We start from the raw sequence: 26,461 nt of genomic DNA, 5'->3' as shown, positions 1-26,461 counted from the left end.
TAGAAAATATGAAGAATCACCTGGTTACGATATTAATGAACCTGATGATGATATTTATAATGAAACGAAATTACACGTGGAACTGGAACCACCTAATAATACATGGCTATGAGCAAGGAGCCATGGAAAAAAGAGTTCTATCTCTGAAACCTGAGCCATTTCAATAAGCATTCAATCAGTTTAAGTTAACCGGCTAATAACTTACAGAAGTGGTCAGGGATAATATAACGTTCCTACTAAAACTCTTCCTCTCTACTGCCAACGCTTTCCATATTTCGTGGAAGATGGTGTTGCTTGATTAGTGGTGCTTCTCCTAATACCTGGAATTTGCAAGAGATTTCATGAGAAATTATGAATTTGAAGATTAAAGAGATAAATCATGAACTCGTTACTTTCACTCTGTACAAAAGTAACAAAACATTATCAGGTATGATAAGACTATTGAAAATGGTATATGGTAGTTTTCCCAGATTAAAAATATTATGGTAGTTTTGTGCAAAACAGCCAAAAGTTCATGATAGTTTTGTGAAACTTAAGCAAAGAGAAGAGGCACTTGTTATGTTTGAGCCACATAGTATGCGTAAATTGTCAATTTAAGGAATACCATGCATAGATGGGCAATTTAAAGAGAAATGCCCTTTTCTCCAGTTAGGTTTTTCCCTAAACAACAAAATTATCAATGTTGTGACGAATTATATCCACTCAGGCTACTGCATTTTGTTTCGACGCCTACCAATCACCGGAGAGATTACTGTCTCTCAAGCATATAGAGGTTTGCCACATGAGCATGATTCAAATGCTAGAAAAAAAGTAACCACCACAAGCCTAAAATAAGTATGGTGCAGAATTAAACTAGCAAGCAAAAAATACGCACTTGAACTCCTCATGCTTTCCTTCTCCCTGATCCTCATCGATGTTGTTTGCACAGCGCTTTTTGGTGTTGGTCTTGGTACTTGAGATGGGACAAACCTGCATTTATGCAGTGTTACAAAGGTTAACCTATAAGAAAGAGATGGGAAAACCATACAGAACAAAGAAAAATGTATTGTTAAATTACAGTCCTATGCAAATAAGCTATTTTTATTATACTTGTAAAAAATCAACTAATATTGCAAATTAAGTTGCACAAAATAGACAATAAGTTCTACACCTTTGTACTATTAGAGAAAGGGATGCCATAAGCCAAAAATTAGTTTAACTCTTTATGTTCAGTCATGTAAGGTAAAAACCGTAAAATAGAAACAGACTAACTAGGACTTTCATCCTCATTTTCCCGAGAAAGTGCCCAGCATTCCTAATCCATGGCATTAATGGTACATCAAAGGGAAATCAACCCTTGAATCAGTGTTTTAAATGTCGGCCGACATGTCGGAAATGTTAGCCGACATGTCGGATTTAGGGGCCAACCGATACGATATGGAGCTTTTCAATGCGTATTGCGTTTTCAGAGTTTATGTCAGATATATCGGGCGAATATGTCAGGTGATATATCAGTTATGTCGGCCGATTTTTCAGTTTGAAAATTTGGCTGATTTTATTATTTTTTTATTATATTTATCTAATCAGGTTTGAGTTTAAATTCTTGATTGTCTTAATATTACTTTCAAAGACAAAAACCGATAAGTCAAGGGAAATGGAAAAAAGACCGAAGTAATATCCATCACTCATCTTCTCTCTCTCCTTCGACATCTCATCGGTCTCTTCTCCGAGCCATTCCTTCGACATCAATATCGAGTGATCTTCTTTTTCTTAACCGTTAATATCGGAGTCCTCTTTTTCACCTCTTTCCTTCAACATCAACCCTAACATCATAAGTTATTTACTCTTTCATATGTTTAGACAATAGAATTTTTTAAGTCTGTTTAGATTTTATTTATGATATTTATATTACACATGCATATCATCCGATATGGCAATCCGATATTTTTTCATGTCCCCCGATATATCACCGATTTCCGCTATCCGACATAAACCCGACACCTGACATTTAAAACATTGCCTTGAATCACTAGATTTGGGGAGCAATGATCCAAGGGTTGATATTCCTTGGTGCAAAATTAATGCCATGGCCTAGGTCAACAGGATACTTTCCATTTCATACCCTATGGCTGAACAATGCAGCTCAAACTCCCAAATCACGACCCAGAAGAACACACGTAAAAACACAAACACAAGTGATGAACTTAAAATCAAGAAGAAAACACCTATCAACTGCCAAACTACTAACTGAAAATGTACCAGGAGTTGCTGAGCATTTCCTCCCACTGAAAAGGCATATTAGATAGGGTTTTTTTATTTAAATCTTCCTATTTTAACATTAGTCCCCCGAATATGTTAAATGTTTTGAAATTAGTCCCCCACATCTTTCAATCTGGTGCTAACTAGAGTAACTAATATCAAAACACTAAGAAGATTTGGGGGACTAACTTCAAAATACTAAAAGATTAGGGAGAATTATTTTAAAATATGAAGATTTGGGGGAATAACTTCCAAATAAGAAAGATTTGGAGGACTTGCATATTGAAAAAAAACCAACATTCATGAAAGAAAATATAACAGATCAGCTGAAATTCCAAGCTACTTACATCTTCTCCTTTGTGACATCTCTGCAATGCTCTGTGAACAAGGGGAGCTCCACAGAATTGTTCATTAAGCTCTCATTTTCTGCTCCTACGGATAAACAAATATCTGATACGTCACTTAATCTTTCATCTGAATCAAATTCTGCAGAAAAGTTTCGACCAAAGTCCCCTCCATACAGCTTCTTTAGTTCTGAAATTTCATTTTCATCCATAGACTGTCGTGGACTAGCCTCAGAATGACTGTCACTGTTATGAGGAATTCCCAGGATCTGAAGCAGACCTTTGAATAGGAACCGCTGCCCTTCGGCTAGACGATCTTCGCTTGTGTTGGGTGGCAAAATCTAGCAGTGAAAGTCCAGGAGAGGAGGACGATAGCCTCAACGAGTTGCTCCCATGTCTTTTGCTGACACCAGGAGACTGATTTCCCATATCTTTAAGCAATTGCAAACGTTCAATTTCCTCATCTTTCCTTGCCATTTTTCCCTTAAGTGAAGCCACCTGCATTGACAAATACCATCAACATGATACAAAACGAGTCAGAAACTTAATGATAGCCCAAGCCATAGATAGTAAAGAGGTATTGCAGTTGAGAACAATGCCCAAAGGGCATGTTGCTACAAGCTGAGAGTAAGACGCAACAGGCTTTTAACCACGTTACCCCCTTATCTCTCACCTGTTCACCTTCCCGGCCTTCTTTGTAGTATACCCAGCCTTCCGGTGCATGCGATGCACGTATGACACATAATGAGGGGGAGTGGTGAAGTCTAATTGTCAAGAGAAAGGATGGATTATTAGGTTGTTTGGAATTTACCAAGTGTGAGGGCATTTCAGTTGCTTTTTCAAAGGTGAGGCACCACGCGCGTTTCCATTATCTTTTCCAAGCATGAGGGCACTTCTGTTGATTTTTCCAAGTGCAAGGGTGTTTTCTTTGAGTTTTCAATGTATTAAGGCATTTCCGGAATTTATACCCTCGAGGAGATCACCAAAAGAGGGGGTTTTCTGAGATAAAAATTATAGATTAGATAATCCTCAAGAAGATCATAAGTAAGGGCTTTAATCTAGCTAGCTTTTGACTGAAAGTAATTTCAAATGGTCAAGTTGATAGTTTTGGCTGACATTTTAGACCTTGGATATCCTGTTAGATAATAGGGTTAAGAGAACACACTGTAGGATCTGAAATAGATACACTAGAACACTAGAGGGGGGGTGAATAGTGTTCTTTTAAAATTTATGCAAAGTAGATTATAAATTGCAAAAAAAAATGGCAATCTCAGAAATTCACAATCACAAACACAAAGTTTTATACTGGTTCCACCAATCCGGTGTACATCCAGTCCCCAAGCAAATCCCGCTTGAGAGTTTCCACTATGATTTTGAATAAACTTACAAAATCAAAAAAAACCTGACCAATTTGCAAGTCCCTGCAAATTGCAACACCAATTTGACAAACACCTTGCCAATTTGCACACCAATCTCTAAACCAAGAGATTAACACCTCTCACAACTTGAGAGAACTTTTTGAAGCAACAATTTCAATTCCTATAAGCCTTGATTTGCAGTGTAGTGTAGTAGTGGTTTAGGAATGATTCTAACTTCTGTAAATTGCCTAAACAATAAGTATTTGAATGATGTTCAAAGGCAATTTCTGAAACTTTTCTTTTTCTCAAAATCTGAATATTTTTCACTTGAAAAAAATGCACAAAGATCAAAGCTTATGGGTATCTCAATGTATGTATTTTTTCTGAACAAATAACCTATTTATAGCCCTTGAAAAGACAAGTTTTTGAACTTTAAAAACGTTTAAAAACAGCTATAAACAATCATATATTCAAACTTTGAATTCTGGAAAAACTGTATCTGTAGTCGACTACAAGACTGATTAGTCGACTGCACTGAGATTAAACAGACTCTGTTTATTCAGAAAATTTCTCAGTAGTCGACTATAAAGTTCATTAGTCGACTATACTGTAATTTGACAGAAACTTAGAAAATAAATTTTGCCTTCAGTAGTCGACTATAATGACAATTAGTCGACTATACTGTAAAACAACAGAAACTTATGTTTCTGTCATAAACTTGAGTAGTTGACTATTATCCATATTAGTCGACTATACTGTAAAATTACAGAAACATATATTTAAGACATAAACATGAGTAGTCGACTACTATTCTAATTAGTCGACTACTAAGAGTTAAAAATGATATAAGTTCAATGTTTTGACATTCTATTGTTAATTATAACTCTAATGGTTAACATAGGGGATTTCAATAGTTAACCAACACACTAAGCCTGTGTTAGTGTGTTCTAATATTTATGTGTGTGTAAGTGATCAAGGCTTGTACAATAATTCTAAGTAAAGAAAATGTAAAATACATTATCTCATATGTTCTTCTTCTTCTTCTTCACTTCATAATGTCTCGAATCTCAACTTGCACTTGTTCATATTTTAATATTGAAAGCTGCATATAAGAGTTAGTGCATTTGTATAACACACATTGTATAAATTGTTATCATCAAAATACTATCATGGAGATATGATATTCAACATTCTCCCCCTTTTTGATGATAACAAATAATTTATGCATAAGTATGTATTTTATAACAAGGTTTAAACATTATGAAATAACTATATTTACTCCCCCTGCATATAAGCAAATTAGAGTCTATAACAACAATACATAACCAACCATTTCTCCCCCTTTGTTATCAACAAAAAGAAATAAACAATTAAACTAAATGGGACATTATTTCTTCAACATGACCTAATACTTCAAACAAATCATCTAGATTATGAACATAGTCCATAACTTCACCCATCCAAATAGGTAGGCAAAGACTTGCCATAAAGATCAAAAGTTCCACAATGTTCATCACCATGATTTGTTTAAAATATGTAGCACATATATTAACTATCCAAACAACATCATAGTAAAGTAAACACACAATCAACATACTAGACATTGTAGCAACATACCATATTACATGTCTTAATAACAACCCACAACTACATAGTTTTTAATACTTAACCATAGATAATCAAAATAACATAATTGTTTTGAAACTAAAACATCCAAATATAAAATGATGCATGCATAAACTTCTAAGGTGCTGGAGGAGGTTGCTGTCCTTTAAAGTATGCATTAAGCTTTGTGTCCAAGTCTTCAAACTTCTTGATTAGCTCTTCTTGATTACTAATGATATAGGAATTCTGAGAATATAGAGCTCTCTGACCATTTTCAAGTTCAAGAATACGTGCACTTAGAGTGTTGTATTGCACGTCTAAAAAACATGAAGCTTCTGTAGGAAATGGTGGTGGTGGTTGACTAGAAGAAGTTCCAGCTTGAGTTAAAGATTGTGGAATATTTTGTGGAATTTCTTCTTGATGTGGATGAGGTTCATCTTGAGGATTTTGTGCTTGAATTTCAAAATTGGTTAACATCATCCTAGTTAGGGCATTGGAATCAAAAAATTCAATAGAACGAACAACAGAATTTTCAGATTGAAGATCCACATGAAATTTGTCAAAGATTTTTGTTAGAAAAGCACCATATGGAAGAAATCCTCTTGGAATTGTCAGAAGATTGTTAAAGTAAACTTCAGCCCAATTAACTTGAATATTTCCCATTATAGCATATAGAGCTTTTGCTAAGTCCAGGGAAATGAAATGAAAACTCCCAGCTTTTGAAAACAAGTTATATGCTAAGATTCGTGCAATGAATCTAAGAATTAGACGAAGTTTGTTTGAGTTATTTAAAGGTTTACCATGTCCAGGAAGAAATATATGATTAGATAAAAGATCTGAATCATTCATCCTAACTGACCTAAGAGAAACTCCTTGATAAGGAATATTGAAAATTTTTCCAATTGACTTTGTAGTCAAGTTAATCTCTATTCCTTTAACAAGAATTTTAAGTTTTTCAGAACCACCAATAGTTCCAACACGTTCTATATTAGTGTAGAACAATTGAACAAGAAAAGGATATGTGAGTTTTCTATTTTCAGCAGAGAATAATTCAAGCAATCCCACATTTTCAAAATATGATCCAAAGTTCCAGGGAATGAAATCATCAAATTTCACAAATCGTCCTGGAAGAACTTCAAAAGTTGATATTTTTTTAAATTCTTCTAATAAATCAGGATTTTTCAAGTAAATGATGATTTCATCGTTAACAGAAGTATGGATTTGCTTAGCTTTCTTAGATCTAGACATGATTAATCAAAGAAATAACAGAAGATTCAAAGATCAAGTTAATAATTTTACCACAAACTGTTGAAACCCTAGATTAGTCGACTAGTACGTGGTGTAGTCGACTACTGAACTTGACAGATTGCAGGAAAATGAAGAACTTGATGAAAATTTAAGAGGAACTAAGAAGCCCTAACCTGGAATCTGTGTGTTCTGAAGAGAGGAATAAGAGGATTCGGTTTTGAGATGAGTTAGTGGGTAGTTTTTAGGTTTTTATTTTTTTCTTTTTAAAAGAATTTCATTGTATGGTCCAGATTTGACTGTAAAATAAATGTAAGGTGAAGATTTTTTCTTAGATATATGGCTAGGATTGATAGAGTTAAGAATCTATGGTTGAGATGAATTTTACTTAAATGAAACGGGTATTGGATTTTGGGTTTTGGGTTTGTTTAAAAAAAATCCAATAAGCTTTAAAAAAGTAAAACTGTGAATTCAGTATTAGTAGTCGACTAATAAGAAAAGTAGTCGACTACACTGTAATCGACAGAAAGTTATTTTTCAGTTTTTGACTCAGAATAGTCGACTATAAATGAAATTAGTCGACTACACTGTAAATGATAAAAAAACTTATATGCAATACTTGTGCATGTAGTCGACTATAGGCTATATTAGTCGACTATTAAGGGTATGTATGCATATGTGTTTGTTTTTTAAAAAAAATTAATTTAAATCTTCAATTGAACATATACCTAGTTCCCTTCTTAATTTAACATAAATTTCTTCTTTTAATGGTTTTGTTAATATATCTGCTATTTGTTTATCAGTAGATATAAATTCTAATGAAATGTCACCTTTAAGCATATGATCACGTAAAAAATGATGTCTAATATCAATGTGTTTTGTTCGTGAATGTTGAATAGGATTTTTAGATAAATTAATTACACTAGAATTGTCACACATTATGGATGATATTGGACAAATTATGCCATAATCAGATAATGTTTGTTTCATCCATAAAATTTGAGCACATGCAAGACTTGCAGCAATATATTCAGCTTCAGTTGTTGGTAATGATACTGAATTTTGCTTTTTACTAAACCAAGATACGAGTGAATGTCCTAAGAAATGACATGTTCTACTTGTACTTTTTCTATCGGATTTACATCCGGCAAAATCCGCATCACTAAATGAAATTAAATGAAATAAACTATGTTTTGGATAAAACAAACCAAAATTTGTAGTATCTTTAATATATCTAAAAATTCTTTTTACTGCTTTAAGATGTGATTCTTTAGGATTAGATTGAAATCTAGCACATAAACATACACTAAACATAATATCAGGTCTACTTGCAGTAATGTAAAGAAGTGATCCAATCATACCTCGATAAAGCTTTTGATCAACATTCTTACCATTTTCATCTTTGTCAAGTGATGTAGTAGTACTCATTGGTGTTGGTTTGCTTGTTGTATTTTCCATTCCAAAACGTTTGAGTAAATCTTTTGCATACTTGCTTTGATTGATGAAAATTTTTTCTTTTAATTGTTTAATTTGTAGTCCAAGGAAGAAATTCAGTTCACCCATGTGACTCATTTCAAATTCATCCTGCATAGTCTTAGCAAACTCTTGACAAAGATTGTTGTTAGTAGATCCAAAAATAATATCATCTACATATATTTGGATTAGTAAAATATCTTTATTTATTTTCTTAATAAATAATGTTGAATCAACTTTTCCAATTTCAAAACCTGAAGTTAAAAGAAACTTCTTTAATCTATCATACCATGCACGAGGTGCTTATTTAAGACCATATAAAGCTTTCCTAAGTTTAAAAACATGATTTGAAAAATTTTCATGTTCAAAACCTGGAGGTTGTTCTACAAAAACTTCTTCTTTTATAAAACCATTTAGAAATGCACATTTAACATCCATTTGAAATAATTTAAAATTCATAAAGCATGCAAATGCAAGTAAAATCCTAATTGATTCTAATCGTGCAACTGGTGCATAAGTTTCATCATAATCAATTCCTTCTTCTTGATTATAACCTTGAGCAACTAATCTAGCTTTGTTTCTAACAACTTGACCAAATTCATCTAATTTGTTTCTAAAAATCCATTTTGTTCCAATAATGGATTTATTTTGAGGTCTAGGTATAAGATCCCAAACATTATTTCTAGTAAATTGATTAAGTTCATCTTGCATAGCAATTATCCATGAATCATCAAGAAGTGCTTCTTTTATATTTTTAGGTTCAATAGTTGAAATAAAAGCAGTATGAGCAATCAAATTAAAATGAGATCTAATAGTTACTTTATCAGAAATATTTCCAATAACTAAATCATGTGGATGATTTTTAACTTCTACAAAATCTTTAGGTAAATCATTTTGTAAATTATCATCTTTTGTAATATCTATCATTAGAGTATCATGAATAATATCAATTATATCATCATCATTATTTAAAATAATAGGTGATTTTGAAAATTTTTCATCAAATGAAACATGTAAAGATTCTTCAATAACTAGTGTTCTTTTGTTATATATTCTATATGCTTTACTGTGATTAGAATATCCAACAAAAATTCTTTCATCAGATTTAGAATCAAATTTATCTAAGTTATCCTTTGTGTTTAAAATAAAACATTTACAACCAAAAACTTTAAAATAAGATACTTTAGGAATTTTGTTATAAAATAATTCATAAGATGTTTTCTTTAAAATATGTCTTAACAAACCTCTGTTTAATACATAACAAGCTGTAGATACAGCTTCTGCCTAAAAATATTTTGGTAAATTACTATCACACAACATGGTTCTAGCACATTCTTGTTGATACAGCTTCTGCCTAAAAATATTTTGGTAAATTACTATCACACAACATGGTTCTAGCACATTCTTGTAAAGTTCTATTTTTTGGTAAATTACTATCACACAACATGGTTCTAGCACATTCTTGTAAAGTTCTATTTTTTCTTTCTATAACTTCATTTTGTGGAGCAGCTCGAGGAAAAGAAAAAGTATATGATATACCATGTTTATCACAAAAATTTGTAAATAATTCATTTTTAAATTCACCTCCATGATCACTACGTATAGAGATAATAGAAGTTGATTTTTGATTTTGAATTCTTTTGCAAAAAATAGAAAACTCCAAAGCATCATTTTTATGTTTAAGAAAAATTACCCATATAAATCTAGAAAAATCATCAACAAGAACAAATGCATATCTACTTCCATTTAAAGAGGCTAAGAAGGACCAAAAAGATCTATGTGAATTAATTCTAATGGTCTACTTGTAGATATTGCATTTTTAGATTTGAAAGATGATTTGTGCATTTTTCCTTGTTGACATGCATCACAAAAATTGTTTTTAAAAGACATCTTAGGTAAACCATTTACTAAATCATTTTTAGAAATCTTAGACATGTGTTTAAAGTTAACATGTCCAAAACGTTTATGCCATAAAATAGAATCATTAGATGATGCAATAAGACAATGTTCATTTGAAATATTTTTCATAGATAAAACATATATGTTATTCTTTCTATGACCTTTAAAAATAATAGTAATTAAATCAATATCATAAATTAAGCAAGATTCTTTTTCAAAAATAATTTTAAAACCTTTATCACAAATTTGACTAATACTAAGTAAATTACGTTTAAGACCATCAACTAATAGAACATTATCAATGATAGGTTTATTTGGATTACCGACAGATCCAATACCAATAAATTTTCCTTTGTTGTTATCTTCAAAAATAACGGTACCACCATCCTTGTTTTGAAAAGATGACAACAATTATATGTTTCCAGTCATATGTTTGGAACAACCACTATCCAAAATCCACCTATCTTTCTTGGATACCTGAAATAATAAACATTTATATTTTTGGTACTCATACTATGTTGGGTCCTTTAAATTAGCCTTTAGGAAACCAAACCCATGAAGAGTTTTTTAAATTAGCCTTTAGGAAACCAAACCCATGAAGAGTTTGATTTGCCTAAATAGTTAGTTGATAAACAAATAATGAAGAGTTTGATTTGCCTAAATAGTTAGTTGATAAACAAATATTTTTAATAAAATCAGAAATATAAAAGTTCTTATGTAAAGAAGATAATTCTTTTGGAACCCAAATAGAGAAGAATTTTGATTTCTTTTTACACAAATTTTCATTTCTATATTCATACAGATCATAAGAAGGTTTTACAAAAGTTGTTTTCTTTGATTTATTTTTATTAAAATTAAATCCTAATCCTTTTGTCTTTTGTGATTCTTTTTGAAAAGAAAGTATATTATTAAGACTTTCTTTACCTTTATTGAATTTGCTTACATTCAAACATATATCCTCATATTTTGATTTAAAAGAAGAAATATATTTAGCTAAACTATTAATGCGAATTTTTAAATCACTACATTCATTTTCTTTAAGCAAAGAATAGTTTTCTTCTTTCAATTCAATTACTTGAGAATTAGAAAAAGTAGAAGAATTTAAATCAGGAATTTCTTCAAGTAATCTTTTATTTTCACCTTTAAGAAAATTATGTGAAGTTTTTAATCTCACAAAAGTTTCATATAATTCATTGAAAGCATCTAAAAGTTCTTCATTGTCACTTACTTCTTCCTGTGCCATAAAACACGTGTGAGCACTTTTCTTTTCTTCAATTTCTTCATCTGAAGATGACTCATCACTATCATCCCAAGTGACTGCCATTGCTTTCCTTTTTTTGTTATTTTGAATGTTGTTGAAGTTGTTAAAATAACTTGATTTTTGCTTATTCTTCAACATTGGACAATCTTTCTTCATATGACCTGGTTTATTACACTTAAAACAAAGAGGGTTATTTGAAATAGAACTCTTAGATTTAAAATTACCTCGTTTTATAAATTTTCGAAATTTTCGTGCAAACATGCCCATTTCTTCATCATCATTATCTGAATCTTCTTTATCGGACATAGTATTGAATGCAAGAACTTTTTCGTTCTTTGATTCTTCATCATTCTTTCTATCTTCAATTTAAACTTCATATGCCATAAGATTTCCGATAAGATTTTTAACCGTAAGAGTTGACAAATCATTAGCTTCTTCGATAACGGTAACTTTCTTTTCCCATTGTGGAGTAAGTGATCGAAGTATTTTTCTTATCATCTCCACTTGTGTATATGTTTTTCCAAGACCAATGAGAGAATTTGTGATGTCGATGAATCTTGTGAACATTTCTCCAATAGTCTCATTTTCCTTCATCTTGAACAATTCAAATCTGTGCACAAGAACAGAACCCTCCCCAAGTTCATCAACTGATTTGACAATTGGAGGTACCACGAGAGAAACTAGCCTCGTATTGCTATGATTCTTGTATGTACAGGCTATCAGTCCACCCCGCGCGCTTAGAATCGGGCATAAAGTAGGAGGAAGAGCTGGCCTAAACATTCTGTAGGATCTGAAATAGATACACTAGAACGCTAAGGGGGGGGGTGAATAGTGTTCTATTATAATTTATGCAAAGTAGATTATAAATTGCAAAGAAAAATGGCAATCTCAGAAATTCACAATCACAAACACAAGGATTTATACTGGTTCCACCAATCCGGTGTATATTCAGTCCCCAAGCAAATCCCGCTTGAGAGTTTCCACTATGATTTTGAATAAACTTACAAAATCAAAAAAAACCTGACCAATTTGCAAGTCCCTGCAAATTCAACACCAATTTGACAAACACCTTGCCAATTTGCACACCAATCTCTAAACCAAGAGATTAACACCTCTCACAACTTGAGAGAACTTTTTGAAGCAACAATTTCAATTCCTATAAGCATTGATTTGTAGTGTAGTAGTGGTTTAGGAATGATTCTAACTTCTGTAAATTGCCTAAACAATAAGTATTTGAATGATGTTCAAAGGCAATTTCTGAAACTTTTCTTTTTCTCAAAATCTGAATATTTTCCACTTGAAAAAAATGCACAAAGATCAAAGCTTATGGGTATCTCAATGTATGCATTTTTTCTGAACAAATAACCTATTTATAGCCCTTGAAAAGACAAGTTTTTGAACTTTAAAAACGTTTAAAAACGGCTATAAATAGTCATATATTCAAACTTTGAATTCTGAAAAAACTGTATCTGTAGTCGACTACAAGACTGATTAGTCGACTACAATGAGATTAAACAGACTCTGTTCATTCAGAAAATTTTTCAGTAGTCAACTATAAAGTTCATTAGTCGACTATACTGTAATTTGACAGAAACTTAGAAAATAAATTTTGCCTTCAGTAGTCGACTATAATGACAAGTAGTCGACTATACTGTAAAACAACAGAAACTTATGTTTCTGTCATAAACTTGAGCAGTCGACTATTATCCATATTAGTCGACTATACTATAAAATTACAAAAACATATATTTAAGACATAAACATGAGTAGTCGACTACTATTCTAATTAGTCGACTACTAAGAGTTAGAAAATGATATAAGTTCAATGTTTTGACATTCTATTGTTAATTATAACTCTAATGGTTAACATAGGGGATTTCTATAGTTAACCAACACAATAAGCCTGTGTTAGTGTGTTCTAATTTATGTGTGTGTGTAAGTGATCAAGGCTTGTACAATAATTCTAAGTAAAGAAAATTTAAAATACATTATCTCATATGTTCTTCATCTTCTTCACTTCATAATGCCTTGAATCTCAACTTGCACTTGTTCATATTTTAATATTGAAAGCTGCATATAAGAGTTAGTGCATTTGTATAACACACATTGTATAAATTGTTATCATCAAAATACTATCATGGAGATAAGATATTCAACACACACAAGTTGTACAAATTGGGTAATGAAGGCAAAAGGTTGAAAGTGTTAAACTAAAGCAGCCATTCAAGATTTTTTTCGTTGGATTTCAATTCCTGTAAAGATAACATTCTACTGTAGGAACTACTTAGGACAATAGGTTAGCCGATTAAAACTGAAGTTGAAATGGCTAGTGGCTCGCTTACTAATGATGATTCACTCCCCTTCAACTAAAACTTCAGCTGGAAACTTCTGTCACACAATGCTTTAGAAACCCCTAGGCAGTAGGCACTTCTTGGCGCTGGACCATGTGCCTAGAGTCTAGGCACCTTGGGGGCGCTTAAGCGAAACCTAGTCCATTTAACATCAAGCGAGGAAGGATTCTTTTTGAATATGCGAAAATCATATTTTTGTCGTTTACCTAAGATGGACATGGATACACAGTTTCAATCTGGTCTATTTGACTTAGATCCTCTTCATTTGTTAGACCGTTACTATGCCTAAGTGAGCAGTATACCCTTTTTGATGCGGTGCAGTCCACATAAGCATCTCATATGCTCCTCTAGGCGCTTCCAAGACCAAGGAGGCCTAAGTACTGCTTAGGCCTAGGTGGGCACCTAGGCTGACGCGTAGACTGCTTTTTAAAAAACATTGTTGTCAGCTAACAATTAGGGTCTGAAAATATACAAACGCCGTGCAGAGAGAGAAGTTGTATTTCTAAAGGAGAAAATAACTGCATCTTTTATGCCCTTTTTACTTTAAATAAAGAAAGGTTATATGCGAAGCCCCAACGTTTGACCCCTTTTTAAGCTAGATATCCTAGAGTTCTATTTTGACTAATGCCCCAAAGTTCTCAACTTGACGTTAGTTTGACAATTTGAAACCCCCAAAGCCCTAAAATTGTTCCTTACTTTCCCCCAAATTCGACTTGACGTTAGTTTGACAATTTGAAACCCCCAAAGCCCTAAAATTGTTCCTTACTTTCCCCCAAATTCGAAAAGCTAAAATTTGGTAAGAAAATAACCCCCAAAGCCCTAAAATTGTTCCTTACTTTCCCCCAAATTCGAAAAGCTAAAATTTGGTAAGAAAATATGTTCCTCATTCACTGTTCCATTTAACATTCAAGAGTCGACATTTTGGCACTTCGGGGTATCAAATTGTAAAATAGAACTTCAAAGTAACCAAGTTAAAATGAGGTGAAACTTTGAGGTCTTAAAGTGCAAATAACCCAACAAAGAATAATAAGCATGTAATGGAAAAGATGACATTTGATTTCAATAAAGATAATAATGAAACATTCTAATGCTTAGAGGGTGGCATTAGAACCTGTTCCATCAGGTCTCTGATATCCTTGCTCTCTTTGTTGCTCCGTGCGGCACCTAACTCAACTCCCGATACCCTTTCAGCAAACTTCAAGTACTAAAAGTTTCTGAATATGATTTTACATCTGGGTTAATCTGTACGAACATAAGTGTTTTTGCTTGTCCACCTGTATAACACAGAAATGAAAAATGTAAAATAGATATGCAAGACAATATAAATAAACAGGTAAACACGATAAAGAGAAAACTAATATCTGACAGATTGCAACAAAACTAATACAGTACCTAAGGAACTTTGCAAGACTTGAGTAAGCTAGCTGTTCCTATATGGCACATGTGAACTTTTTTGCAACAAAACTAATACAGTAAGCTTGCTGTTCCTATATGGCACATAAGTGTTTTTGCTTGTCCACCTGTATAACACACAAATGAAAAATGTAAAATAGATATGCAAGACAATATAAATAAACAGGTAAACACGATAAAGAGAAAACTAATATCTGACAGATTGCAACAAAACTAATACAGTACCTAAGGAACTTTGCAAGACTTGAGTAAGCTTGCTGTTCCTATATGGCACATGTGAACTTTTTTGCGAAAGAGCAAATATCACATCTCCCAGAGCAGATAAAGACTTGTTGATATGTTGTGCTTCCCTGAGCCTATATCCAGTTACTTCAGAGCGGTCAACTCTCTCACTTACAGCAAGATCGACCAAATGAAGAGAACTGCGAAGTGTGGCTCCGGTCTTTAAATCAGCACCTCTCACATGAACAGTCACAATGTTGTAACATAAAATTTGGTCAAAGATGAACAAGAAATGATCTTCTGAGACGCACATATATATCATAAAGCAAACCTGTGTGACCGACTACTTCTTTCATTGAGAGCCTTGGCACCGACAGCCCTATTCGCCAATCCAATTTGCATCAATTCTAACACATCAGAGGTAGAGTTTACAAGATGTAAACTTGCATCAGGAACAGCAAGACCATTAGGCTGAGAGCTATTCATGACTCCAAGCGTGTTCAGGTTAAGGAGGGAAAAATGCTAAGGGAAAAAATCCATCAAGCTCTATCCATTTGTGAAATTGCATGATGCTAAACTAGAAGAAAATCATTATCAAAGTTTTACCATTGTATGGTACAAGTAATTTGGATAGAGCATATAAATAACTTGGGTCACTTTACATGAACAATTTTTTTATTAATCAGAGTAAGGAATCACGCAAGCACACACCACACACAGCACATGTATATGTACTGTGTCAGTGTATGTTTAATATACTGGGTAAGACTTTAAACTTCCCTGAGAACAACTAGAAGTCTATTTCCATTTACCAAAAAAAAATGGTGGGTCACCCTAATGGATGGTCAATACCGTTCACGTTGATCTAAAATATCATAAAATGTACATAAACAAAGCATATGCTCTGAAGATCTTCAACTAATTCATCCAGTGGTTGTAAAACTTATTTTAGCACAATTAGAATCATTGGATAAATTTGAAAAAAGCCCACATCATATATTTTATTTTCATTCATTTTATGACATGATAAACAACATAAGTAAAACACACACATACATACATGCATATGTATTAACTAGATGTCCATCCTGAGTGTTTTCGTCAGAACTTCATAATGGGCCATCATATAGATGATTCACACAGTTCCTCTTGTGCAATAAATCGAAATTAGCCTAAGAATGAGGGTCAAATTATTTAAGACGACCTTAAGTGTCATAATTAAGTTGCGAAAACACTTCGAAGTAGGAAGAACAACAACATTTTATGCATGGGTAAAAAGTTTTGAGATTTCTAGAATGCTAATTTTAAACTATTTTGGACGCACAGATTAATATGAAGAATACATCCCATACAAAGCAGACTTATGGAATTTCATAAATGCTACTCGAAGATAATTCTTATTGGGTCTGTGTTACTATGAGCTGGTCTAGTTCAAATAAAAAAATTTATTGAATTGGATTCAATTTCAAAAGTACTGTTAAATTTTGAATTAGAATATGACATTCTTCAGTCTTCATTTTGATTCAACTCAGTTCCACCCAAGTTAAAGGTCATATTCTGCGTCTCTCCTTTCTTCATGTTGACAAATTTCAGCAGTTTGAAAGTCATCACATTGACAAGGTTCAATTATTGTGTGCCTTTGTTTTAGTTTTGGTTGTCAAGGTCTCTCCTTGCTCTCCTTAAGTCTTAGTTTTTCCCCATCTTCTTCACATCGTAGTGCAGTTTTAACATATTCTGAGGTTCAGTTCCATGTTCTTCCATTCATCCTACATAACCTAAAGTCAAACCAACTTTTTATTATTATCCTTTAATCTATACCGGTTAAGAGGTCAAAGGGCGTTGTTGGCATCACCGTGAAATGATTCAAGGGCTTTTAGTTAATAATGGAACATTCTTCGCATTTAGGACGAATATTACCTAGAGGAACTCTATATAAGAGGAGCCTCTATTGTGAAGGCCTATATCTAATTATAAAATTCTTGAGGAAGGGGGTTGCGAGATGGCTAATATCCAAGTAAGACATTTGTCAAGATTTGCACCCTAAAACATCTTAAATAATTTAAATTATTGTTTAAGCTCTTAATATTTAAATACATTGATGATCTTATTCACAGTCATAAATGCACATCCTTATTATATAAGTGTGTTCCTTTGTAGGCTGGTCAAAATTGCTTAACATGTGAATTAAGTGTAAAATTTGTGCAAACAGATATCACAATATAGTAACTTTCACCGCCTCAATAGAACTTAAAAGCAGATTTAGTGGAATTGGGCATACATAGATGAAAGGATATTTCTTTTGTGATGCATCATTTACAAGGAGATCCTGTACTTTCTCATTATATATCTCAACCATCTGAACGCCAACTTCATACATGATAGAATTTCTCCTACTCCGTGAAATGTTAAAAAGGTCATTCAGCGCTCGGTAGTTGACACCCCAATCCTCTTTAGTTGACAAATTAGGTCCAGTCTAGAAAATTACAAGTAACAAGTTCAATATGAATAGAACAGTACAGAATTTGATCTATAGATATAATTAAAACACAAAGAATTACCATCGTGAGGTTTTCCCCGATCCAGTTTGACCATATGCAAAAATGCACACATTATACCCGTCTAGAACTGACCGTATTAAGGGCTGAATGTCTAGGAAAATTTCCTCTGCAATTGAATAATTAAATTGAACATGTCAATTAGAAATAGGTTAGTAGTACCAAAAGTCATGACCTATGAGTACAACTTCTAGGTATACAAACATAAAAATTTACAACACCTGATAAAGTAATAAGAAATATACATTTAACAGCCATAAAATAGAACCTTGAGTAGCAGCTGGACCAAAGACCCTGTTGAACTTGAATGAGTGATTACCATCCTTTCCCTGTTTGAAAGGATTTACCAAGAGAAGTTCACCTTTTTAAAATAATATAATTTTCTAAAAATAATATATATTTTAAATGATATATTATATTATTTTTAAAATATTATATTTCTTTTTAAAAAATATATTATTTTTTAAAATTATATTATTTTTTAAAATTATATTATTTTTTAAAAATATATTATTTTATAAAAATATATTACTTTTTAAAAAATATTATTTTTTAAAAATATTTTATGAGTTGCATATGTTAAGTTATAAGCATAATCAAACAACTGCAACTATAAGTTGCAAAATTTAAATTTTAAACCAAACAATTACAACTGTAGTTGCATGTAAGAAGAGTTGCAACGTCTCAGTTGCATGCAAGTGACACTTGCATTGCAACTCTAGTTGCAAACAACCAAACGCCACCTTAGTGGAATTGGGCATAGATGAAAGGATATTTCTTTTGTGATGCATCATTTACAAGGAGATCCTGTACTTTCTCATTATATATCTCAAGTTCTCAACCATCTGAACGCCAACTTCATACATGATAGAATTTCTCCTACTCCGTGAAATGTTAAAAAGGTCATTCAGCGCTCGGTAGTTGACACCCCAATCCTCTTTAGTTGACAAATTAGGTCCAGTCTAGAAAATTACAAGTAACAAGTTCAATATGAATAGAGCAGTACAGAATTTGATCTATAGATATAATTAAAACACAAAGAATTACCATCGTGAGGTTTTCCCCGATCCAGTTTGACCATATGCAAAAATGCACACATTATACCCGTCTAGAACTGACCGTATTAAGGGCTGAATGTCTAGGAAAATTTCCTCTGCAATTGAACAATTAAATTGAACATGTCAATTAGAAATAGGTTAGCAGTACCAAAAGTTATGACCTATGAGTACAACTTCTAGGTATACAAACATAAAAATTTACAACACCTGATAAAGTAATAAGAAATATACATTTAACAGCCATAAAATAGAACCTTGAGTAGCAGCTGGACCAAAGACCCTGTTGAACTTGAATGAGCGATTACCATCCTTTCCCTGTTTGAAAGGATTTACCAAGAGAAGTTCACCATTCTCACCAATATAATCTATTGTTGTTGATTTTCTGTTTTCTCCAGAAAGGAATGGTCTTATACGACAGTAAACTCGGATATTTCCTAATAAAAAAATTAAAGCAAACTGAATAAGGAAATAATATGAAAAGAACAAACAGGTTAAAAGAAAAAGCAACATTAAAATGCTAAAGGGGTACCTTTTAATTCTTGAACCTCATTAAATAGTTTACGGTTTTCAGCAAGAACTACATGATAGTTTTCAGCAGCATCAGTCAATACTTTCAGTTTTTTTCCTTCACAATGCACAAGTGGAAGACACCATATTAAAAAGGGAGTTACCTACATTTTCAGATGATAAAAGTGTTGCATAGACAGCCTTACCTAAGCTAGAAAACTCTTCTGTCCATCTCTGTTTTGTACTTAGAACCTCGTCTTTTATGGACTCGGAAGATGCCTTCAGATCCTGCAGTAGGTATCTAAGCTCATGATTTTTAAGTACCACAAAGAAACTGCAATATTATTGAGATTTTTCGATTCCTAGCTTCATTCTCGTCCATCGGTCTAAGCACGTCTTGTTCCCCAAGTTTCTTGCTCTCTTCAATTTTGCTTTTTTCTGTCTGTTGCCAGTGAGAAGAAAGAAACAAATCACATGGGATAGATAGTTACTACCAAATGAGTATGCTAAAGCTGAATATCTTGAATTATTGGAAAATCTAAAAATTATAGGAGCTAGCTAGCTGGTTCAAATAACCTGTTCTTCCAAAAAAGATAAAGACTTTTTTTTAATCACATGTATGCAAATTATTACAATGCTTAAATAATAAATACCTAAAGAAAAGGAAGGTAGAAGAACTTTTAAAGTTTAAACAACTTATAGATCTCTAACAGTTTAGCTTTCACCAAACAAGATCATATTCGGTAAAGATAGTTACAGTGGTATGATTATATCATCTACTTAAACAAAAAGAAAAAGAAAAATAAACACTAAAAGTGCAGGTGTACACAGAAAATAAATGTAAAATATGGACGTATTTCCTTCATATAACACAGATTAAAAAGGTTATTTAACCAGAAAAAGAAGAACTAAGAAAGGTGAAATGATAAATGAACCTTGATAAGCTACAAAAGGAAGAAAAGGAAAGGTAAAATGATAAAATGCACATGGTAAACAGAAAGCATTTCATATGGTGTGCTTCCTAAATGAATTAGAAATGCCAATTAAACATAAAAAGGTTAAAAGAAATGAAAAGGTAACAAGTATATCACTAGAATAGTACGTTCCAAAAGAGAAATGAACCTTGACATACTGGAGCTTGTCCATGATAATCTGAAAAGAAGCAAATATGTGTCAGAAGCAATGAAACCTCGGATACTAGAGAAGCTTTAATACCACAAGGGCCTCATGTCATCGACTATATCTAATAGTCCAAATGTACCTTCGCTTCTTCACTTGACCCGCTTGCTAGAGTTTCAAGTGCTCTGATCCTCGACTGGAACTTCCTTTCCCGTGCTTTAATGAGATTGTTTTGCTGTAAGAGGATGAAGAAATGATAAAAATAATTTTTAAGATAATAAACATGAAGAATTGTAACTTACTTTTCGTATATGTTCTGCCTGAGTTGAAATACGCCGCTCAATCTCTTGCACGACTTTTTTCAATAAGCATGCTACGCGCTGAAATAGAGGACATAATTGGCTCAAGATATAAACTATAGCCAGATAAAAGATGTAATATAGGTACAGAATCAGTGCACCAAAATCTATATGTCTTTGAGCATGAAAGCAACAGGATGTAAACTCTTAATAGCATACCTGAGGTATTTCTCCACTCTTCCTCTCAATACTTTCATCAAGAATCCCATTCATAACACTCAAAAGTGACTGTGTTGGGGCACTCTGCAGACAAGAGATGCAATTATGAGGATCTCTTCATGTAACGGTAATGTAAAAGGGAATAAAACTTGATGTAAGAGGAAGACCATGTATGGTAAGTGCATAAGCTTACTTCGAAACTATTTGACTTCATCATCTCTGAAATCTTTGATGCAGGAAGATCAGAATAGCGCCCTTGTTTTAGTTGGAAAACCTCATGAAACTTGTCGACAGCATTAGATGATAGAGGAGTCGTTGGCTCTAAAAAATAATTAAAAATGGTTAAATTAGATATGCACCTTCTTTTTTTCCTTTTTTTTAAGATCTTCATGAAACAACGAGGGAAATTCTTCCAAACCAACTGTAACATATGGGGCTGCGAGGTCTATATGACTTTTTCGTAACTTTAGCCTATTGCAAGAATGAAGAATCTTATTAACATAAACAAAAGACAAGATACCTAGATTAGAACAACTTCATGTTATTGCCAAAACACTAGTTAGGAGCCAAACTTATAAAATAACAAGAGGACAAATGTTACAAAACTAAGACTCAAGACACTGACAGGCATACCTAGGTCCAAAGAGGAAGAAAGAAGAATAGGGGAAAGAACCTGATAAGTGCTCATGCAAGAGGTTAGGATAAGTTCCCACAATCTGAGCTTCCTACGTTCATAGGTACTACAGTGAAAGTATACTAGAGAAGTTAAGAGAAATTTGTTTAGTCCCAAATTGGAAAACTACATAATTATATTATGTTTACTTTCCTATACATGACACCAACTATCCATATCTAGGATCAAGCCACTTCCCCAGCACAAAAATAGAAATCCCAAAATAACATATTAAGGACCTTGTTTCCAGAGGCACTTGAGTTTGTTTCCTAAACGATTTGCAATAGCAAATTGCACCGGAATAAAATTCATAAGCATTTTTGGCCAATAGGATGTAAAGGGATAGATAAATTACCAGACAACCTTTTGCCAAATCTCTAGTAAATGGATCTGGATTCTAGAGGATCCTTGATTCTTTTAATCATAGCACCACTGGTTCCTAAATGTGGAAGCCACAAGTTGTCCAAAGAAGTATGGCCTTTTTCTGTACTCTAGAAGAGCAAGTTGGGGAGTATCTTAGACTCTCAGCAAGATGGGTTTAGTGCAAAGAGGGTCAGGCTGTTCTTATCTGATAAGAAGCAGATAGAATAATTTTACAACACACTTCATTCAGGGGGTCACCTCAGGTTTCATGAAAGCATGATCTGCATTTTAAAGGAATTTTTACATGAAAAAAGAGTGGCCATGTTCTGGGATCAGTATAACAGAGTTCCGCAACAGTGGCTACTACAAGAACACAGTACATTTATCACAAGCAGTTCGAGAGATGAGGATGCAAAGAAGGATATGTTGAGCTTGTGTGGTATGGGTAGAACATGATATAGATAGACGGGTAAAACAAATCATAAAAAGTTAGAAAATGAATACATTGGCAGTGCAAAGTTGGCAGGCTAGGAAACTCACATATGTTGGTAGAATGCAACTTGTAAAGAGTGTCCTGGTTGGTGTACAAGTCTACTGGTCTAGTAACTTTGTATTAGCAAAGAGTGTTCTTAAACAAGTTGATGCTGTTTGCAGGAAGTTTATTTGGGGGAGTACACATGATTCATACAAAGTTCCACTTGTTGCTTGGTCTGGGAACTTTTTTTTTGCTATGAGATGGAGTGATGTAGCTACATTGAAGTGGCTATGGGCCATTAATGATAAAAAAGATCTACTATGGATCAAGTGGGTTCATGGCAATTATTTAAAAAGGCATGATATGTGCCATGTTCAAGCTAGAACTAGCGACTCCTGGGCATGGAAACAACTCCGGGAAGGAAATTGAGGAATACATGTTTGGCAAAATGGGTTTCTTATGAGAATATGCTTCTTAAGTTCAAACAATGGTCTTCTTCTGGGAAGTTCAAGATGGCTGAAGCTTATGGTGATATTGTTTTGTCATCTCCTATTGTACCATGGTATAGAATGGTTTGGAGTTCTCTTAATATGCCAAAGCATGCATTCATATTTTGGTTGATGATTCAAAGGAGACTGCTTACCCAAGACAGGCTCATGAAAATGGAGATTATATCAAGTAATTGCTGCTTATTATGTCGACTAGGTGTGGAAAGCCATGAACATTTTTCTACAGAAGTATGGTAGAATTCTATGAATTGGCTATGGTTTAAGTACAGGAGCTGTATGTGGCATCATATAAAGGAATTGTTTACAATCCACTTGAGGAGGGAAAGTTATATTAGTTTGGTGAGGAAGTGTGATTTGGCAGCTATAATTTATGCAATTCTGTTTGAGAGGAATGGACGATTACATTCAGGTGTATCAAGGAGTACTGAGGCTGTTGTTAAGTGGATTAAGACCTGCTCTATTGTGGCTGTCTATAGTAGTCTAGTCCCTATTGAATTTAAACGCTGGGTTGACTCTTCGTAATGGTTGCAAATCTTGGGGTTGTTTGGGTATTATGTTGTTCTGCTCCTCATGTTGAGGTGGTTTAGAGTGTATCAGGGTCTTGTAGAATCCTGGGAATGCCTGGGATGAAACTATGTACATAATGCTTACAGGCAATGAATAGAAATTGTTCATTTACCTTAAAAAATTACCTTGGCAGTGTCACACGAATAGATTATAATTCTGTGCTAACAATGTTATTGCCTATGGCATGGAGTTGTGGATATATGCTAAGTGACAGGCTGAGATATGAGTCCATTTGTAGGATTTTAAAGGTTACTCCTACTGAGGATAAAACAACAATATTGTTTTGCCCCTTGCAATGGAGGCCAAAAAATGCCCACTAATTAAATAGATGGAAGAGAACTTCCCTGGAAGCAACTGAGAAGAATATGATAATGGTTAACAAAGGAGAAAGCCCTAAAGGGACTAAACATAACTTAATTGAACAATAGGATTCAGTAGCTGCTGCTGCTGCTGCTGTGAAAGCCCTAAAGGGACTAAACATAACTTAATTGAACAATAAAATTCAGTAGCTGCTGCTGCTGCTGCTGTTGCTGTTGTTATAAGGATGCAGTAGCCAAAAAATAATAATTAAGATAACATAAAAATAAATCCGAGTTTTATAAGTTAGTAATTAACAACATAATCATAATTCTTCATTAAATAATTATGCAAGTCATATAAATGCTGCAATGCATTAACCAAACAAATGGATTTGTGCCAGTCTTTCATGCCCTGGAATCCTGGATTTTTAGCTTCGTATCTCAACAGATACATCTGGAACAAGTTCTCGATAGATCATAATTTTCCAATGTGCCAAGTCTAGTCAATATCTTATGAAAATAGGTAGAGAATCTAAATTTTCCTTCTGAATAACTAGATCCTATTAAATATAGGTATATAAACCTTTCCACTCTAGGAAACACATGGCATGCATACTACCAGTTTCATGAGTCACCATGAATATGCATTTCAAATGCTTCTATTTTAAATAAGTACAGTCATAGCTGAGGTAATAGTACTCAGCATCGAAAGTTGAAATTTCAACTGCCAGTCATTTTGATTCGTCTCATCTTCCACTCTACTAGAGTTTTGATCCCCATTAGTCTGCTCATCCTGTCGAATATCCACACCCTCCAAATTGTCAGCTTCTAGAGATCTCCAGCTATCTGATGGCCGGTTCCAAGATTTGACAAGTGATTTCTGAATCCCATCATTCCCATTGCTAGAGATTATGTGATCTCGGACTGAAAGAAGGCACATTACAACTGAAGACATGGATCCCTGAAACCAAACAAAGAATACAGTACTAAAACTGACTCAAACTCTGCAACTTCAAGTTATCTACGCATTTCACAACATATAAACAAGATAGGGAAAAAAAGTGAGTAAGAACCTTAAATTGACTCAAGCCATGCACCAAAGAATTTGTTAATGACAGATTACTTTAACATAGGCGAAGAAATCGTAGACTAGCTATACCTGCTCTAGGTCCAAAATTTTAAAACAGGGTAAACCCATTTGGTCCACAGCCGAAGCAAACCCTCTTATATAATCCGAGCGCTTCTCGGGCACAAATTCTCCACCTTGAATCTGTAAACCATCCAAATACCAAAATTCATCAACAGACCCCCCACATTTTTCCATAAACTTCATAACATCAAATCACCCTTAATTTCACCTCTCCTGAATAAGCCGGATTTATCCTCCCCAGAATGCCAAAAAACACAAATCCATCAAGCAAAAGTGCTCTTAATTCCTCATCAGATGCCTCCAGAGGTAAGTTAAAGTCGGGAAATAAATAGTTTAGCCACTCAACTACATCTGATCGCTTCTTAGCTGAACAATTACAAAAAAGAGCCATTTTTATCAAAAAAATTAAGATAAATTATGTACAATCTACACAAAAAAGAAGAAAACTGAGCCGAAAATCTAACCGGCTTCAGCTTCCACATCCACGCTTCCCATTGTTCTTTCTTCTGCCCTAGATTCTACCTCAACGCAGCATTTTTCCTACAAGTTTACATGGAAATCAAAAACCCTAGGGCACAGATCAGAACTTTGTGAGAAATTTTGTGAGATTTTACATCAAAAGGGGCGAAATCGGGGGAAATGCTGAAACCCTAGCCAAATGTAGAATCTTAGATCTCTTTCTCACTTCTCCGTGTCGTTTAATTCGTGGGTTAAAACTTCCCAACGGCCGGCCAAATAATAAAAGAAAGCGATGGCGGATCTCGAAAGCTAAAAGGGAGGAGATTTTATTTTGGGTTTTTTATTTCTAGGCCCATTTGTTTACTCATCTTTAGAGGTAATTATTCTTTGTATTTTTAAACCCAAGTTTCTTTTTGTTTTTGCCTTTAAACCCAATTTCTAAAATACTGTATATACAACACTGGTATTCATACCCAAACATGATAAAAACCCTAAAATACCCTTCAATACCCCCACTTAAACCAGACCCCCTCTCTCTCTCCTCATTTTCCTTCTTCCTCAGGTCTTCGTCTTCATCCTTCCTCAAGGCTTTGTCTTCCTCCTCCGATCCCACCTCTCATGCCCCCTCCAAGAAATCGAAGAAGAAAGGAAGAAAGGCCCATGATTTTAGTGCTTGATGTCTTGAAAAGGCCCACGACGGATCTCGAGGCAGCCGGACACCCCTCCACCCTCTCCAACGAGACACTACAATTCTTCAACGATCAACAAGATGCTTGATGATTTTGGCTTCGGGATCTCTT

General features: G+C 33.6%; 1 protein-coding gene across 1 annotated transcript; it reads right to left on the bottom strand.

Moving 5' to 3' along the window:
* Positions 1–25,966, bottom strand: LOC109845808 (kinesin-like protein KIN-14K). Its single transcript, XM_020415075.1, is given in 24 exon segments — positions 1–320; positions 875–969; positions 2,586–2,834; positions 2,836–3,080; positions 14,886–14,974; positions 14,977–15,048; positions 15,413–15,666; positions 15,741–15,905; positions 17,704–17,880; positions 19,009–19,117; positions 19,277–19,456; positions 19,552–19,647; positions 19,736–19,844; positions 19,879–19,971; positions 20,652–20,681; positions 20,791–20,883; positions 20,951–21,028; positions 21,167–21,250; positions 21,360–21,487; positions 24,752–25,013; positions 25,212–25,322; positions 25,411–25,568; positions 25,667–25,742; positions 25,817–25,966. Coding segments are annotated over 23 exon segments (2,976 nt in total). The 5' UTR covers positions 25,698–25,742; positions 25,817–25,966; the 3' UTR covers positions 1–252.

This window comes from Asparagus officinalis, chromosome 6, assembly GCF_001876935.1.
Source record: "Asparagus officinalis chromosome 6, Aspof.V1, whole genome shotgun sequence".
Taxonomy (NCBI): domain Eukaryota; kingdom Viridiplantae; phylum Streptophyta; class Magnoliopsida; order Asparagales; family Asparagaceae; genus Asparagus; species Asparagus officinalis.
Note: the sequence above shows the minus strand (reverse complement) of the source record. Positions and strands in the feature narration are given on the sequence as shown.